Genomic DNA, 17,711 nt, shown 5'->3' with positions numbered 1-17,711 from the left:
GTTCAGAGACCACAGAGCCAAGGGACATGAATAAATGATACTTATGAATAGATGATTCTCCTCACACAGGAAGCAGGAGATTATCTGCATCAGCCTTCAGGAGAGGCTGTGGAGAAGTGCCCCTTCCTGCCTCACTGAGGAGAGCAGCAGCCCCATAGTGAGCAGCTTCAAACCTCATCCCCTTGCTTAGTCAGGAAGGCCAGGAAGGGAACACAGCAGGGAAGAGAAGGCAGTGCCTGGTTCTCTAGCATCCTCTAGCCAAGGGCAGGGCTCTCACCTTCCCCACGTTACCACCTCTCTCAGGAAGGTACTTGGTGATCTTCAGCAATGGGCAGCTCACTGCTAGGCATTCAGGGAGAAAGATACCCTACGAGATGTGGTCCCTTATAAACGGACACCACGTGGTAAGAGAGATAGCAGTTGCCTCAGAAGAGGGAAGAGATGGAGGAAGAGGTGGGAAAAAATGCCAATTGGACTAGTCAGCAAAGGTTCCATGGTGGGTGGGAGGGGAACAGCAGACACTGGAGGATGTGGGGAGCTGAATGGTGAAGACCTCTGGGGTAACAATGAGGGCCATGCCAAGAGACAAGAAAAAGCCTCAAAGGAAGAGACTGGAGCAGAAGGGTGGGCCTGAGGTGTAGAGAACCCTGAATAACTTTAACAAAAGAACATGAAAGAAGGTTTAAATAAATGGAAAAAAACATCACGTTTCCCCAATGGGAAATATTCCAACAAGATAGGTTGAGGATTGTAAAGTTGTCAATGCTACCCCAAACTGATTTATGAGTTTTAAAACAATTTCAATCAAAACCCCAGTGGGGTGTGGTTGTGGCAGAAGTAGGGGGAGACTCAATAAAGTAATTCTCAAGTTCATTTGGAAAAAGGAATAATTAAGAATAGTTCTAAAAGTTTTTAAGAATAAAGTTTTAAAAGCAATTAGTTTCAAAAGTTTTTAAAAGTGTATAGCAAGCTATCACTCCCATAAAAAATAAAAATAGCAGAATAAATATATGTGTTCTCAATGTATATGTACAGAAGACCTATAAAATTAATAATACTAGCTCCCTACGGGGAGGGGAACTAAATGACTGAGGGACAGAAATAGGAGGGAAAATTTTCACTGTAAACCCTTTAGGATTTTGAATCACAACAAATTAAAAGACTATTATAATTAAAAGTATGATACTGGACCAGAAATAGATATCAATAGAAAAGGATAAAAATTTTAGACAAAGACTCAAAACTGTATATAAGAATTTGGTACATAATAAAAGTTACATTTTAAATCCGTGGAAAAAAAAAAGAGTTAATAAAGTTTGTTGGAAAAACTGGCTAACCGTCTAGAAAAAAAAAAGTTAAATCCTTTCTGTCACATTGAATACCACAATAAGTTCCAGATGGATTAAAGATTTTAATATGAAAACATTTATGAGCATGGAAAGAGACTATGTGTGGAAGGTTGTTAGTATCAGTTACCTCAGGGTGGTGAGAATGGAAGGGTTGAATGGGAAATTACTACATTTTTCATTATACATCTTTGGATTGTTTCACATATACAATAAGAACACACTACTTTTGAAGCTAAAAATTCTAATAAAGAGTATTTTAAGGGTAAAAAAGTAAAACTTTTAGAGGGGTTGAAGGAAATATGGGGAAATATTTATATATTCTAGAGATGGGGAGAGACTTTGTAGCAAGTCACCAAAGACAGAATTCATAAAGATGTCTAATGTATTTAACCACATAAACAGTTTACATTTAAATAAGTCAAAAATCAAAAGAATTAAAATTAAAATACAATAAGGAAAATGCAAAATAAAATATAACCATAAAAGGGTTATTGTCTTTAGTGTATAAAAAACAAGAAACCAAATCAACTGCCATCAAGTTGATCCCGACTCATGACAATCTACATGTGTCAAAGTTATAATTGTGCTCCATAGCGTTTTTAATGGCTGATTGTTCAAAAGTAGGTTGCCAGGCCTTTCTTCTGAGGCACCTCTAGGTGAACTGTAACTTCCAACCATTCAGTTAGCAGCTGAGTACATTAGCCATTTATGCCATCCAGGGACTCCCTTTAAGGTTAAAAAAAAACAAAAACCTACTGCCACCGAGTCAATTCTGACTCACAGTGACCCTACAGGGCAGAGAAGAATTGCTCCACAGGGTGTCCAAGGCTGTAATCTTTATGGAAGCAGACCACCACATCTTTCTCCTGTGGAGCAGTTGGTGGGTTCACACTGCTGACCTTCAGTTTAGCAGCTGAGCACTTAACCCCTGTGCCACCAGAGCTCCTCTTTAATGTATAAAAAACCAAACCCACTGCTGTCAATTCCAATTCATGGCATCCCTATAGGACATAGTAGAACTGCCCCATATGGTTTCCAAGGAGCGGCTGGTGGATTCAAACTGCCGACCTTTTGGTAAGCAGTCGTAGCTCTTAACCACTGCATTACCAGGGCTCCCTTTAATGTATAGAACTCTCTAAATTAGTAAGCAAAGGTCAAATGCCCTCAATATAAAATTAGGCAAATAAAAAAAAACAAAAAAACACAAACCACTATGCCACCAGGGTTTCCAAATTAGTCAAAGGGCAAGTAATTCACCAAACAAGCAGTCCAAATAGCCAATAAACATTTGAAAAATTTCAACCTCAACAGCAATCAAAGAAATTTGGATTAAACCCATAAAGGATGACTTTTCTCCTATAAATTGGCAAAGTTTATTTTTAAGTGTTATGCCCAATGCTACTAAGCTTATAGAGAACAGGGCATCCTATAGACAGTGAAGGGAAGCAAGCCTTCCTTGAGGGCAACTGTGAAAACGCACATGACCTTTGATCCAGAAATTCTACTTCTAGAAATTTATCCCAAATGAACAATTAATCACAGACATTAAGGTTCAGCTACAGAAATAATTATGGCAGCCCTACTCAAAGTCAAAACACAGGAAACAACACACATGACCAACAGAGAACTGATTCACCTAAATAAAAGCAAATCTACACAACGGACTATTACACAGCTGTTAGGATGGCCTAGATCCCAATGTGCTAACATGGAAAGCTGTCTGAAGCCTAAGAAAACAGTGGTTGTATTAACAAGGAATGAAATCTGGTGTACACTAGAAATATGGTCTTTCAATTGGAAGTATAATGCCAGGGAATAAAGGACAGAACCAAACTCTCTAGTAACAAGTAATAACACATACACACATCAAAGGACTTTTTTTTTTTTGCAATAGAAAAAGAACAAAAATAACTCAAATGTTCACCAATAGGAGAATAAAAAAAAAAACAAAAACCCTGTTGCCATCGAGTCGATTCCAACTCATAGCAACCCTTCAGGACAGAGTAGAACTGCCGCATGGGGTTTTCAAGGCACGCCTGGTGGATCTGAACTGCTGACCTTTTGGTTAGCAGCTGTATTAACCGCCTTGCTGCCAGGGTTTCCAATAGGGGAATAGCTAAGGAAATTTGGTATATTCATCCAATGGAACGCTATACAGATATAAAATTTTTTCAAGAATGATTTCTCTCTATACATTGATAGGAAGAAAATTCCAAAGTGAAAAAGAAGCAAAGTGCAGAATAGTGTATGTAATATGTTACACAAGGGAAGAAAATAATGTATCATCTGTATTTGGTCAGATTTACATTTTTTTTTTTTAAACCCACATACTAGAAGGATAAACAAGAAACTAATATAAGTGGTTTACTCTAGGGGGTGAGGGGAGGTACGGGCGTGAGGCAGACAGGGACATGTGAGACACAGTATCTTAATACACACTTTGTTTTGATTTTGAGTCATGTGAATACTATTTTTTCTCAAAAAATAGAATAAAAAATTTAAAAGAAGAAACCCTAAGAGCAGGAAGAACAAATTATTCAAATAACACCATATAAAAATTCTTCTGTAATGGTTTTGGATGACTAAATAAACCGAAGTCTACCTACTACCTCAGAGAGACAGGTAGGCTGCTGTCACTGCTTGTTTGCTCTACAGGAAGCTAAAGGAGTGGTTTCCAAACAACACATGCCACTTGAATGACTAAGACATACTGAATGCCTGCTGCCTGCTCATATTTTGCACCCCAAGCCATCTGTACAAACTGCAAGCTGTGCTGGATAAACAAACAAAACTATGAATAACAACAGCAGCACAGGAACTAGCCTCTGCAGCATCAGGAAGGAAGGTGAGTTCATCCAATCAGTCTTTAAAGTTTGCAAAGCACTTTCATATAGCTTCATCTCCTCTGCTCTTTCCATGGGGCCTCCTTGACCTCACTTCTAGCCACTCCCTAATCTGGACCCCAGAGCTGGGTTTGTACTTGGATAGCTGAGCACGGCATAGAAGATGAGATGGTGGGAGTGCTTTCCATTCCCTTATGGAAAGCCACTGGGAAGTCATGAGCAGGCCTTTCCTGTTTTCCTTCAGACCCATCTCCCATACCCCTCAAAAAGAACAACAACATTCTAATAGTCCATGAAGGAATTCAGTATCAAAAAACAGTAACCTTAGTGGATATCAAAATACTAACCACCAACCAGCTCCGACAGAGTATTCAGATCACAGTCCAACCAGAGGTAGAGTATTTAATAACACATTCAGGTGAGAAAGGCTCCAGCCATTTACTTACCTGGAATCAAAAAAGGTGCCATCTAGAAGCGTGCCATTGTAATGATACCTGAGAAAGTCCCCACTTTGACTTCTTCGCTCACAGTTTTCAGGCACTACTTTATTCTCAATGGAAATACCGTCCTTGGGGTTATGGAGATCCAATAACGCAACATCAAAGACCAGAGATGCCTGTCCAGGTATGTCTTTCCCTAGAGTGGAATGGAGGAAGGTGCTGAAATCAGGACACAAGACGTAGGAAATGCTTTAACAACAACTCAACATTCTCTGTGTTGGTGTTATTCATTCCGTGAAGTTTCTGAGCCAAGGAAACAAACTTTCCTCCAAATCTGGGCGGTCCCACATGGTGTCTAACCACGGTGTCCAACCATGGCCTGGAGGGTACAATCTGAAGCCTGACTCTCAGGAAAAAGAGGTAACTGCCATTAATAATATAAAAGACTGCTGTGCCTCTATTTTCGATGCTCATGCTGGCTCCATGTGAGTGGTTACATACCCACATGCAAACCCCAATACACAACTCTGTGGGTTTCTGTTTGTGTACACATGCAAATTACAGACATTTAAAGACACAGATTCCAAAGCTCCGATTTGGTTCAGGAGAACACCACACAAATTTGTACTTCAGAAGAGCCAATTTTTTTAAGAAGCAAAAGGCAAAATTCAATCCTTTCAGTGCATCCCAAACAAGATATACATAAATAAAACTAAAATTAAACAGAGATAACAGAGGGAAAAAATAGCACCCACAATCCAGAACGTAAATAATTCTCAAATACTTTCTATTTTGCTTCTGGATGGTTCTGCTTCTCTTACATGTTCCTCATAGGGAGGGTTTTCTGAGTATCTGCAAAATGACTAACCCACACAGAGACATCATTGGGCATTTGCCCTCCTTGCAAAGATTAACATCAGTCAATAAATAACTCTAAATCTAGTAATTTCCCTGTGGGGAATGATTAAATCTGCTGAAAGCAGCTTCTGGAACGTGGTCAATCCCTGAAGTGTGTGTGGACTGAGTTTGTGTGTGTGTGTGTGTGTACGTGTCTGTGCATGACAGAATATTAATCTTTTGTACCTTTCTATATGGTTTGAGAGAAAAAAGAAAAACTTAAAAATAACCCCAGAGTTTTAATTTTTCTAGCATGTAGAACTAACTGAACCTGTTTTTTATTAACAGCTCGATTGAGATGTTAATTCACATATAATACCACTCACCCATTTAAAGTGTCTTCTTTGATTTTAATTTCCTTAAAACAATTTTTAAAGGTTTATTATGCATGTGAGTGATGTCAAAGGACTCGGTGTCTTATACATGTGAGTGATGTCAAAAGACTCGGGAGCCAAGATGAATAAACTTACGCTGGCCAAGGATGTGTGACCCCTGGTGGCACAGTAGTTAAGAGCTTGGCTGCTAACCAAGAAGTCAGCAGTTCAAATTTACCAGCTGCTATTTGGAAACCCTATGGGGCAGTTCTACTGTGTCCTATAGGGTCACTATGAGTCAGAATCAACTTGATAGCAAGAGGCTTGGGTTTGGGTTTTTTTGGCCAAGGATGGGACAATTTGAGTATCAATAAGTACGTTGTTGTTGTGCCGTCAGGTCAATTCCGACTCACAGTGACCCTATAGGACAGAGTAGAATTGCCCCATAGGGTTTCCTAGACTGTAATCTTTATGGAAGCAGATCACCAGGCTTTTTCTCCTGAGGAGCTGCTGGGTGGGTTCCGATCACTGACTTTTCAGTTAGCAGCCAAGCTCTTATGCCACCAGGGATCCTACCAGTAAGTATGTTGTTGCTATTGTTGTATGCCATTGAACTGATCCTGACTCATGGCGACCCTATAGCATGGTGAGAACAGTTAACATGCTCAGCTGCTAACCAAAAGGTTGGAAGTTCAATTCCACTCAGAGATGCCTTGGGAGAAAGGCCTGGTGATCTACTTCCAAAAAATCAAGACATTGAAAACCCTACGGAGCACAGTTCTATTCAGACACACGTGGAGTCACCATGAGTTGCCGCTGACACAACGACAACTGGTTATACCTCAGGGAAGGGAGAATTCAGATATATTTAGGATGGCGTTTGTCACATTTTATTTTTCTTTTCACAAGGAATCCTCCTCTGTGGAAGTAGACAGGAAGGAGACTGAATCCCCTTCACTTAGCTCCCTTTCCTCCTGCTCTGTAGACCTACAGAGCCCCGAAACATAGCTTGAAAAACCTTATATTAAAGGGCTATTGTAAGCCAGGTACCACTATCATAAACTTCTTAATTAGAACCATATTTTCATTTCTTTACTTAACTATATAGATCTGCTTTTTAAATGCCTGAAGGTCTCCTTGTGTCTGTCAGTACGATTCAACGTGCCTGAAATTCAAATATGCGTGGTAACTGAGAAATTCTACTTATAAGTCAACATTCTACGTTTTCCTTCACAGTAAAACCATAAGCAGGACACTAATTCTAATTAACGTATTTCCTAACATTATGCTTTTCATTTGTTCCCATGGAGCTAATATCACAGATAAAACCCATTGCAAAGAGCAAATCAGGAAAAAAATTGGCAGCTCTGACATTATATGGCTAAACTGCTACCTTGATGTCTACAACCTTTAGACTGTCTCGTTCAAATCTCATCTCACAGATGGGAAAACAGCCCAGAGAGGTTGGTGCCCAGGGACACAGCTTGTGCAGCAGGGGCAGAGAGGGCTTGCTCATGAATGCCAATAACCATTACTAAATGGAAGTTTCTGCAACTCAACCGTCAGACAGATGACCTAGACTAGTGTTGTCCAATAGAACTTTCTGCAGTGATGGAAAAACTCCCATATCTGTGCTATCATTAGCCACGTGAGGTTACTGAGTACTTGAAACGTGGCATTGTGACCAAGGAACTGAATTTTAAGTTTTATTTAATTACAATTTAAACGCAAATAGCCACATATGGCTAGTGGTTACCATATTGGACAGGTCTAATGGTAATGTCTGGCGGGTTTCATGTGGTAACAGTTGAATTTATCACTGCAATAAAAATAAGGAGAGATGAGGGTGGCTCCGACAGAGGAGGCTTACCGTTTCCGTCTTCCCCGTAGGCCAGAAAAGGAGGGATGGTGATCATGCGTTTCTCCCCCACACACATCCCCAGCAGCCCTTTGTCCATCCCAGGAATCAGCCAGCCAATCCCCACATACGTGTCATAAGTCTTCATGCGATTGTGACTGGAAACCAATGAGAAAGAGAACAAGTTCCGTACCATGACGGTGTTTCCAACTCATCCCTCTATGAGGTATTTGTTACCCCAATCTCAGCTAAACAATGAGCCCCTACCCATCCCTGGAGGCGGGCCATTACAGTTGCTCCCAAACACAGAATCAAAAACCAAAAACAAACCCGTTGCAATCAAGTCGATTTCAACTCACAGTGACCCTATAGGACAGAGTAGAACTGCCCCACAGAGTTTCCAAGGAACACCTGGTGGATTCAAACTGCTGACCTTTTGGTTAGCAGCTGTAGCTCTTAACCTCTACACCACCAGGGTTTCCAAACACAGAACAGACATCCTCAAGTTGAAGAAGAATGAAGAGCATGTAATTAAACCACAATGATTCACAAAAACAGGCCTGCCATTCCATCTAACCAAACACACTACAATGAGAAGAAGGCTCAAAGGGTTCACTGTTCTCCAGCTCAGCACCTCACTTCACCCCTACACTTCTCCATAGTTTCATATACTTTCATCCTTCCCCTCTGCCTTCCATGGGGAAACTATAATAATGAACAAAACATGTATAAACCTACTTACAAATAGGATCCTTCTCTTAACGATGAGCTCTCAAAATACTGTTAATTTAGATTGACGCTGCTCTTAGATCACTCTAAGATATGTTAAAATTTTGACCAAAGTAAAGCAGTTTGTTACTGATTAATGAAACCTCTCCTGGTTTCCCCATGGGCATAAAAATAAAAAGTAGGCAAGACAGAAGGAACCAGTGAGCACTTCACTGATAAAACCATGGATGGTGGAACTTACCTCGAATCAAAGAGTGTCCCGTCCAAGAATGTTCCATTGTAGTGGTACCTTACAAAATCCGACACCTGGGTGGTCCGTGAGCAACTGGGAGGCTTGAAATAAGTGTGAATCTGAACCTGGTCCTCAGAATTCCAAATATCCATCAAGAGTACATCAAAATGAAGCACTGAATCTGGAGGGATCACACCAGCTGGAAATTAAAGGGAGTTCATGCTGAGAAGGTGCTGCCTTTCAGGTCAGACATATAAATGCCTAGGATGGTGCCAAGGGTAATGGATGCCAAAAGGGTTCAAGTTGTATGGAATTCCAGAAGGGAACCATGCTCCCTCCCTTTTTGCTCCAAATGAAATTGATAAAAAAAGGAAAACAAAAATTTCCCCTCAACAAGGGTAACATTCAAAAGACCTTCTTTCACATTCAGAAGAAATAAGCCCAAAACGGAAATTTTAGCTGTGTGTGTATTCACTGCTTTTCATTTTCCCCAGTCTAAACCTTCCAAGATTCTGTAGTCTGTCTGACTGACCAGCTTGCAAATGCTCTGGTTGTTTCTGCAGATATGTCTACAAATACGGAACAAAAACTTACAAACGCCATCACTTCCATAGGCGAGCTTTGGGGGAATCTTCACAAAACGCCTCTCATTTACACACATCCCGACCAGAGCTTGGTCCATTCCTGCAATGAGCTGTCCTTTTCCCACAAACACGTTGAAGGTGGAGTCTCTGTCATAGCTGCAGACCCAGAAGACAGGAAGAAAGAAAAGTATAAATAGTCCTTCCCTTGGTGAATCAACAACCTGCTGCTGTCAAGTGGACTCCAACTTATGGCGATCCTATACGTAGAACTGCGCTCCACAGACTTCTCAATGGCTGATTTTTTGCGAAGTAAACCACCAGGCCTTTCTTTTGAGGGTACCCTTGGGTGAAACCAACCTAGAAAAGCATACCCGTGGACAGAGGGAGATCACTGCACATTAAAAAGCCTGTTGATGAACTGGTGTATGTTTTGCAGTATATATTCTAAACAACAAAATAAACAAAAAAAATTTTTTAATCATCAAAACAAAAAGCCTGATAAGTAATTACAGACACAAGAAACATGGTCACTGGACGGTACCTGCAGTGTTGGAATTTTTAAATTAACTTAAATATTACCAGAAAATCTAGTTAGTTAAGCATTGGCATAACTCACCTGTTAGGGATTGAATTATGTCCCCCCAAAATGTGTATCAACTTGGCTAGGCCATGAGTCCCAGTACTGTGTGGTCGTCCACCATTTTGAGATCTGTTAATCCTATGTGTTGTCAATCCTAACCTCTATAGTGTTAATGCAGCAGAATTAGAAGCAGTTATGTTAATGAGGCAGGACACAATCTACAGGATTAGGTTGTATTTTGAGTTAATCTCTTTTGAGATATAAGAGAGAGAGGAGAGCAGAGACAAGAGCAGAGACAAGAGGGACCTCATTACTACAAAGAAAGAAGAGCCAGGAGCGGATCATGTCCTTTGAACCCAGGGTCCCTGAGCTGAGAAGCTCCTAGACCAGGGGAGGAGTAATGACAAGGACCTTCCCCCAGAGCTGACAGAGAGAGCGAGCCTTTTCCTGGAGCAGACATTCTGAATTCAGATTTCTAGCCTCCTAGATTGTGAAAGGAAACCCTGGTGACGTAGTAGTTAAATGCTGCGGCTGCTAACCAAGAGGTTGGCAGCTCGAATCCGCCAGGTGCTCCTTGGAAACTCTACGGGGCAGTTCTATTCTGTCCTATAGGATCGCTATGAGTCGGAATCGACTTGACGGCAGTGGGCGGGTAGACTGTGAGAAAATAAATCTGTTTGTTAAAGCCACCCACTTGTGATATTTGTTATAACAGCACTAGATAACTACAACAGAATCTGGGACTAGAAGTGGAATGCTGCTCTAGGATACCTAAAATGTGGAAGCAGTTTTGAAACCGTGAATGAGTAAAGGCTGGAAGAGTTTTAAGGTGCCTAATAGTAAAGGCCTAAATTGCCTTTTTTTTTTTTTTTATAATAGTAAAAGCCTAAATTGCCTTGAAAAGACTGTTGGTGGAATTATGGACATTAACGACGATCCTGGTGAGGGCTCAGACGGAACCAAGGAGAGATGTAACATGGGAGACAGTGCAGATGGTGAGAAGCAGCGGCAGAGAAACAGCAGCAGCAGAACTCGGAGACCAGAGCTGAGTGCCTCGTAACCATCAAAGAGTATTTTCTATCTGTTTAAACTATTTCTTGAGTTCTTGTTTAACAGTGGTCTCATATAATATCTGTCCTTTTCCAACTGACTAATTTCACTCAGCAAAATGCCTTCCAGATTCCTCCATGTTATGAGATATTTCATGGATTCATCATTGTTCTTTATCAATGCATAGTATTCCATTGTGTGAATATAACAAACCAACCCACTGCCGTCGAGTTGATTCCGACTCGAACATACCATTATTTAGCCATTCATCCATTGATGGGCACCTTGGTTGCTTCCATCTTTTTGCTATTGTAAACAGTGCTGCGAAGAACATGGGTGTACATATACCTATTCACATAAAGGCTCTTATTTCTCTAGGATATATTCTAAGGAGAGGGGCTGCTGGATGGTATGGTAGTTCTATTTCTAACTTTTTTTTAAATAACTTTGATTGTGCTTTAAGTGAAAGTTTACAAATCAAGTCAGTTTGTCACATATAAGCTTATATACACCTTACTACATACTCCCATTTACTCTCCCCCTAATGAGTCAGCCCACTCCCTTCTTCCAGTCTCTCCTTTCGTGACCGTTTTGCCGGTTTCTAACCCTCTCTACCCTCCCATCTCTCCTCCAGACAGGAGATGCCAATACAGTCTCAAGTGTCCACCTAATACAAGTAGCTCACTCTTCATCAGCATCTCTCTCCAACCCATTGTCCAGTCCCTTCCATGTCTGATGAGTTGTCTTCGGGAATGGTTCCTGTTCTGGGCCAACAGAAGGTTTGGGGACCATGACTGCCGGGATTCCTCTAGTCTCAGTCAGACCATTAAGTCTGGTCTTTTTATGAGAATCTGCGGTCTGCATCCCACTGATCTCCTGTTCCCTCAGGAGTTCTCTGTTGTGCTCCCTGTCAGGGCAGTCATCGGTTGTGGCCGGGCACCATCTAGTTCTTCTGGTCTCAGGATGATGTAAGTCGCCAGTTCACGTGGCCCTTTCTGTCTCGGGCTCGTAATTATCGTGTGACCTTGGTGTTCTTCATTATCCTTTGATCCAGGTGGGTTGAGACCAATTGATGCATCTTAGATGGCCGCTTGTTAGCATTTAAGACCCCAGACGTCATACTTCAAAGTGGGATACAGAATGTTTTCACAATAGAGTTTATTATGCCAATTGACTCATAAGTCCCCTTAAGCCATGGTCCCCAAACCCCCGCCCTTGCTCCGCTCACCTTCGAAGCATTCAGTTTATCCTGGAAATTTCTTTGCTTTTGGTCCAGTCCAGCTGAGCCGACCTTCCCTGTATTGAGTACTGTCCTTCCCTTCACCTAAAGTAGTTCTTAACTACTAACTAATCAGTAAATAACCCTCTCCCACCCTCCCTCCCTTCCCCTCTCGTAACCACAAAAGAATGTGTTCTTCTCAGTTTATACTATTTCTCAAGAACTTATAATAGTGGTTTTATACAGTATTTGTCCTTTTGCATCTGACTAATTTCACTCAGCATAATGCCTTCCAGGTTCCTCCATGTTATGAAATGTTTCATAGATTCGTCACTGTTCTTTATCGATGCATAGTATTCCATTGTGTGAATGTACCATAATTTCTTTAACCATTCATCTATTGATGGGCACCTTGGTTGCTTCTGTCTTTTTGCTATTGTAAACAGTGCTGCAAAGAACACGGGTGTACATGTATCTATTCACGTTAAGGCTCTTATTTCTCTAGGATATACTCTAAGGAGTGGAGCTGCTGGATGGTATGGTAGTTCTATTTATAACTTTTTAAGGAAGCACCAAATCTATTTTCAAAGTGGTTATACCATTTTACATTCCCACCAGCAGCGTATAAATGTTCCACTCTCTACACAACCTCTCCAACATTCATTGTTTTGTGTTTTTTGGATTAATGCCGGTCTTGCTGGAGTGAGATGGAATCTCAGAGTAGTTTTTATTTACATTTCTCTAATGGCTAATGATCGTGAGCATTTCTTCATGTTATCTGTTAGCTACCTGAATGTCTTCTTTAAGTGAAATGCTTGTTCATACCCCTTGCCCATTTTTTAATTGGGTTGTCTTTTTGTGGTTGAGTTTTTGCAGCATCAAGTAGATTTTAGAGATCAGATGCTGACTGGAAATGTCGTTAGCTAAAAACATTTTTCCAGTCTGTAGGTAACCTTCTTACACTTTTGGTGAAGTCTTCGGATGAGCATAGGTGTTTGATTTTTAGGAGCTCCAGTTATCTAGTTTCTCTTCCGGTGTTTGCACATCGTTAGTAATGTTTTGTATACTATTTATGCCATGTATTAGGGCTCTTAACGTTGGCCCTATTTTTTCTTCTCTGATCGTCATAGTTTTAGATTTTATATTTAGGTCTTTGATCCATTTTGAGTTAGTTTTTGTGCATGATGTGAGGTATGGGTTTTATTTCCCTTTTTTTGCAGATGGATATCCAGTTATGCCAACACCATTTGTTAAAAAGACTGTCTTTTTCCCATTTAACTGTTTTGGGGCCTTTGTCAAATATCAGCTGCTCACATGTAGATGGATTTATGTCTGGATTCTCAATTCTGTTCCATTGGTCTATGTATCTGTTGCTGTACCAGTACCAGCCTGTTTTGACTACTGTGGAAGTATATGTTCTAAACTCAGGCTTTGTGAGGTCTCCCACTTTGTTCTTCTTCTTCGGTAATGCTTTACTTATCTGGGGGCCTCTTTCCCTTCCATATGAAGTTGGTGATTTGTTTCTCCATCTCATTAAAAAATGTTGCTGGAATTTGGGCTGGAATTGCATTTGTATCTACAGATCGCTTTTGGTAGAACAGACATTTTTACAATGTTGACTCTTCCTATCCATGAGCAAGGTACGTTTTTCCACTTGTGTAGGTCTCTTGTGGTTTCTTGCAGTAATATCTTGTAGTTTTCTTAGCGTAGATCTCTCACATCTCTGGTTAGATTTATTACTAAGTATTTTATCTGTTTGGGGGCTACTATAAATGGTATTGATTTGGTAATTTCCTCTTCGAAGTTCTCTTTGTTGGTGTAGAGGAGTCCAACTGATTTTTGTGTTTATCATGTATCTTGATACTCTGCTGAACTCTTCTATTAGTTTCAGTAGTTTTCTTGAGGATTCTTTAGGGTTTTCTGTGTATAAGATCTCTGCGAACAGATATTTTTATTGCTTCCTTACCAATCTGGATGCCCTTTCTTTCTTTTTCTAGCCTAATTGCTCTGGCTAGGACCTCCAACACAATGGTGAATAAGAATGGTGACAAAGGGCATCCTTGTCTGGTTCCCGTTCTCAAGGAGAATGCCTTCAGACTCTCTCCATTTAGGAAGATGTTGGCTACTGGCTTTGTATAAGTGCCCTTTATCATGTTGAGGAATTTTCCTTCTATTCCTATTTTGCGTAGAGTTTTTATCATCAATCGGTGTCGGACTTTGTCAAATGCCTTTTCTGCATCAATTGATAAGATCATGTGATTCTTGTCTTTTGTTTTATTTATATGATGGATTACACTGATTGTTTTTCTAATGTTGAACCATCCATGCATAAACACTTTGCCACTGAGTTGATTCCGACTCATAGCGACCCTATAGGACAGAGCAGAACTACCCCATAGGGTTTCCAAGGAGTGCCTGGTGGATTTGAACTGTTGACCTTTTGGTTAGCAGCCACAGCTGTTAACCACTATGCCACCGAGGTTTCCTTGCATACCTGGTAGGAATCCCACTTGATCATGGTGAATTATTTTTTTGATATGTTGTTGAATTCTATTGGCTAGAATTTTGTTGAGGATTTTTCCACCTAAGTTTATGAGGGATATAGGTCTATAAATTTTGGGGGGTTGTTTTATTATCAGGGATATGCTGGCTACATAGAATGAGTCTGGGAGTATTCCATCCTTTTCTATGCTCTGAAATACCTTTAGTAGTAGTGGTGTTAACTCTTCTTTGGAAGTTTGGTAGAACTCTCAAGTGAAGCCATTAGAGCCAGGCCTTCTTTTTTTGTTAGGGTTTTTCAATCCCTTCTTTTGTTATGGGTTTATTTAGTTGTTCTACCTCTGTCTGTGTTAGTTTACGTAGATAGTATGTTTCTAGAAACTCATCCATTTCTTCTAGGTTTTCAAATTTGTTAGAGTACAATTTTTCATAGTAATACGATATGATTCTTTTAATTTCAGTTGGGTCTGTTGTGATATCACCCAACTCATTTCTTATTCGGGTTATTTGCTTCCCCTCCTATTTTCCTTTTGTCAGTGTGGCCAATGGTTTATCAATTTTGTAAATTTTTTCTAAGAACCAGCTTTTGGTCTTGTTAACTCTTGCAATTGTTTTTCTGTTCTCTATTTCATTTAATTCTGCTCTAATTTTTATTATTTGCTTTCTTTTGATGCCTGACGGTTCCTTTTGTTGCTCTCTACTTGTCAAAGTTGTAGGGATAATTCTTTGACTTTGGCCTTTTCTTCTCTTTGGATGTGTGCATGTATTGCTATAAATTGACCTCTGAGCACTGCTTTAGCTGTGTCCCAAAGGTTCTGATATGAAGTGTTTTCATTCTCATTGGATTTTATGAATTTTATTCCGTCCTTAATTTCTACTATAACCCAGTTGTCTTTGAGTGAGGTGTTGTTCAGTTTCCAACTGTTTGATTTCCTTGCTTTTTCTGTTATTAGATTTCTACTTTTATGGATGCACTTTAATATTTCGATGTTTTGGATTCTGCTAAGGCTTGCTTTATGACCTAAACATGGTCTATCCTGGAGAATGTTCCATGTGCGTTGGAAAAGAAAGTATATTTGTCTGCTGTTGGGTGGAGTGTTCTGTATACATCTATGAGGTCAAGCTGGTTGACTGTGGCATTTAGATCTTCTGTGTCTTTATCAAGCTTCTCTCTGGATGTTCTGTCCTTCGTTGAAAGTGGTGTGTTGAAGTCTCCTACTGTTATTGTGGAGTTGTCTATCTCACTTTTCAATGCTGTTAGAGTTTGTTTTATGTATCTTGAAGCCCTGTCACTAGGTGCATAAATATTTAACATGGTTTTATCCTCCTGGTATATTGTCCCTTTAATCATTATACAGTGTCCTTCCTTATCCTTTGTGGTGGATATAGCTTTAAAGTCTATTTTGTCAGAAATTAATATTGCCACTCCTGCTCTTTTTGATTGTTGTTTGCTCCATATATTTTTTTTCCATCCTTTGAGTTTTAGTTTGTCTGCATCTTTAAGTCTAACATGTGTCTCCTGTAGGCAGCATACAGACAGACTGTGTTTTTTAATCCATTCTGCCACTCGCTGTCTCTTTATTGGTGCATTTAGTCCATTTACATTCAGCGTAATTATGGATAGGTATTTAGTGCTGTCATTTTGATGTCTTTTTTTGTGTGTCATTGACAGTTTTTTTCCCACTTAATATTTTGTGCTGAATAACTTATCTTTATACACTGTCTTTTCCTCTTATTTGCTGCTGTTGATCTTGTTTTTGCTGAGTGTTTTTCTTGTATTTTATTTTGATGTTTAGGGTTGTTAGTCTCCTTTGTGGTTCCCTTAATATTTTTCTAAGTTTAAAACAAACTTTTACTTCTTCATATCACCTTGACTTTCTCTCCATATGAAAGATGTATGATTACATTTTTTTAGTCCCTCTTTATTATGGCAGTAGGTTTTTTTTTTTTTTATTGTTTTAATGTTATCATTGTTTATATAATGACATTGCTGTTTCCCTGTTTTGAGCATTTTTTATCTTGATTTATTTTTGTGATTTCCCTATCTGAGTTGGTATCTGGTTGCTCTGTCCTGTGTTCTAGTCTTGGGTTGATATCTGATATTATTGCTTTTCTAACCGGAGAACTCCCTTTAGTATTTCTTGAGTTTTGGCTTAGTTTTTACAAATTCCCTAAATTTCTGTTTATCTGGAAATGTCCTAATTTCACCTTCATATTTGAGAGACAGTTTTGCTGGATATATGATTCCTGGCTATTTTTTTCCTTCAATGCTTTACATAAGTCATCGCATTGCCTTCTTGCCTGCATGTTTTCTGCTGAGGAGTTCAAGCTTATTCTTGTTGACTCCTCTTTGTAGATGACTTTTTGTTTATCCCTAGCAGCTCTTAAAATCTCTTCAACTTTGGTTTTGGCAAGTATGATTATGTCTTGGTGACTTTTGAGATCTACCTTATGTGGGGTTCGATGAGCATTTTAGATAGGTATCTTCTCATCTTTCACGAAATCAGGGAAAATTTTCTGCCAACAAACCTTCAACAATTCTCTCTGTATTTTCTGTTTTCCCTCTCTGTTCTGGTACTCCAATCACATGTAGGTTATTTCTCTTGAGAGAGTCCCACATGATTCTTAGGGTTTCTTCATTTTTTTTTAATTCTTTTATCTGATTTTTCTTTGAATATATTGGTGCCAAGTGTTTTATCTTCGATCTCACTAATTCTGCCTTCCATTTCCTCATTTCTGCTCCTCTAAGGTTCTATTGTCTCATTCTGTAATTTTATTGCTAATCTTCTGAATTTCCGATTGCTGTCTATGGATTCTTACAGCCTATTAAATTTTTCATTATGTTCTTGAATAACCTTTTTGATTTCTTCAACTCCTTTATCTGTGTGTTCCTTGGCTTGTTCCGCATTTTGCTGGATCTCCTTCCAGATCTCTTGAAGAGTTCTATATATTAATATTTTGTATTCTACAGCTGGTAATTCCCAGAAAACATCTTCATCTGGAAGATTCCTTGATTCTGAGAGTTCGCTGAAGCAATCGTGGTCTGCTTCTTTACTTGATTTGATATTGACTATCGTCTCTCAGCCATCTATAAGTTATTGTATTTACTTTGTTTGC

The 17,711-nt window shown here is 39.6% G+C and overlaps 1 protein-coding gene across 1 annotated transcript in view; it reads right to left on the bottom strand.

Moving 5' to 3' along the window:
- The window catches only part of FKBP9 (FKBP prolyl isomerase 9), a 59,802-nt gene that overhangs the window by 22,363 nt on the left and 19,728 nt on the right, over window positions 1-17,711 (bottom strand). The window contains exons 2-5 of the mRNA XM_010587181.3: window positions 9,257-9,402; window positions 8,672-8,861; window positions 7,714-7,859; window positions 4,639-4,828 (exon numbers count right to left, since the gene is read on the bottom strand). Coding sequence (XP_010585483.2) covers window positions 4,639-4,828; window positions 7,714-7,859; window positions 8,672-8,861; window positions 9,257-9,402 — 672 coding nt within the window. The remainder of the gene's footprint in view (window positions 1-4,638; window positions 4,829-7,713; window positions 7,860-8,671; window positions 8,862-9,256; window positions 9,403-17,711) is intronic.

Source organism: Loxodonta africana, chromosome 8 (genome assembly GCF_030014295.1).
Source record: "Loxodonta africana isolate mLoxAfr1 chromosome 8, mLoxAfr1.hap2, whole genome shotgun sequence".
Lineage (NCBI taxonomy): Eukaryota > Metazoa > Chordata > Mammalia > Proboscidea > Elephantidae > Loxodonta > Loxodonta africana.
The sequence above is the reverse complement of the archived record's forward strand: the minus strand, read 5'-3'. Positions and strand labels throughout refer to the sequence as shown.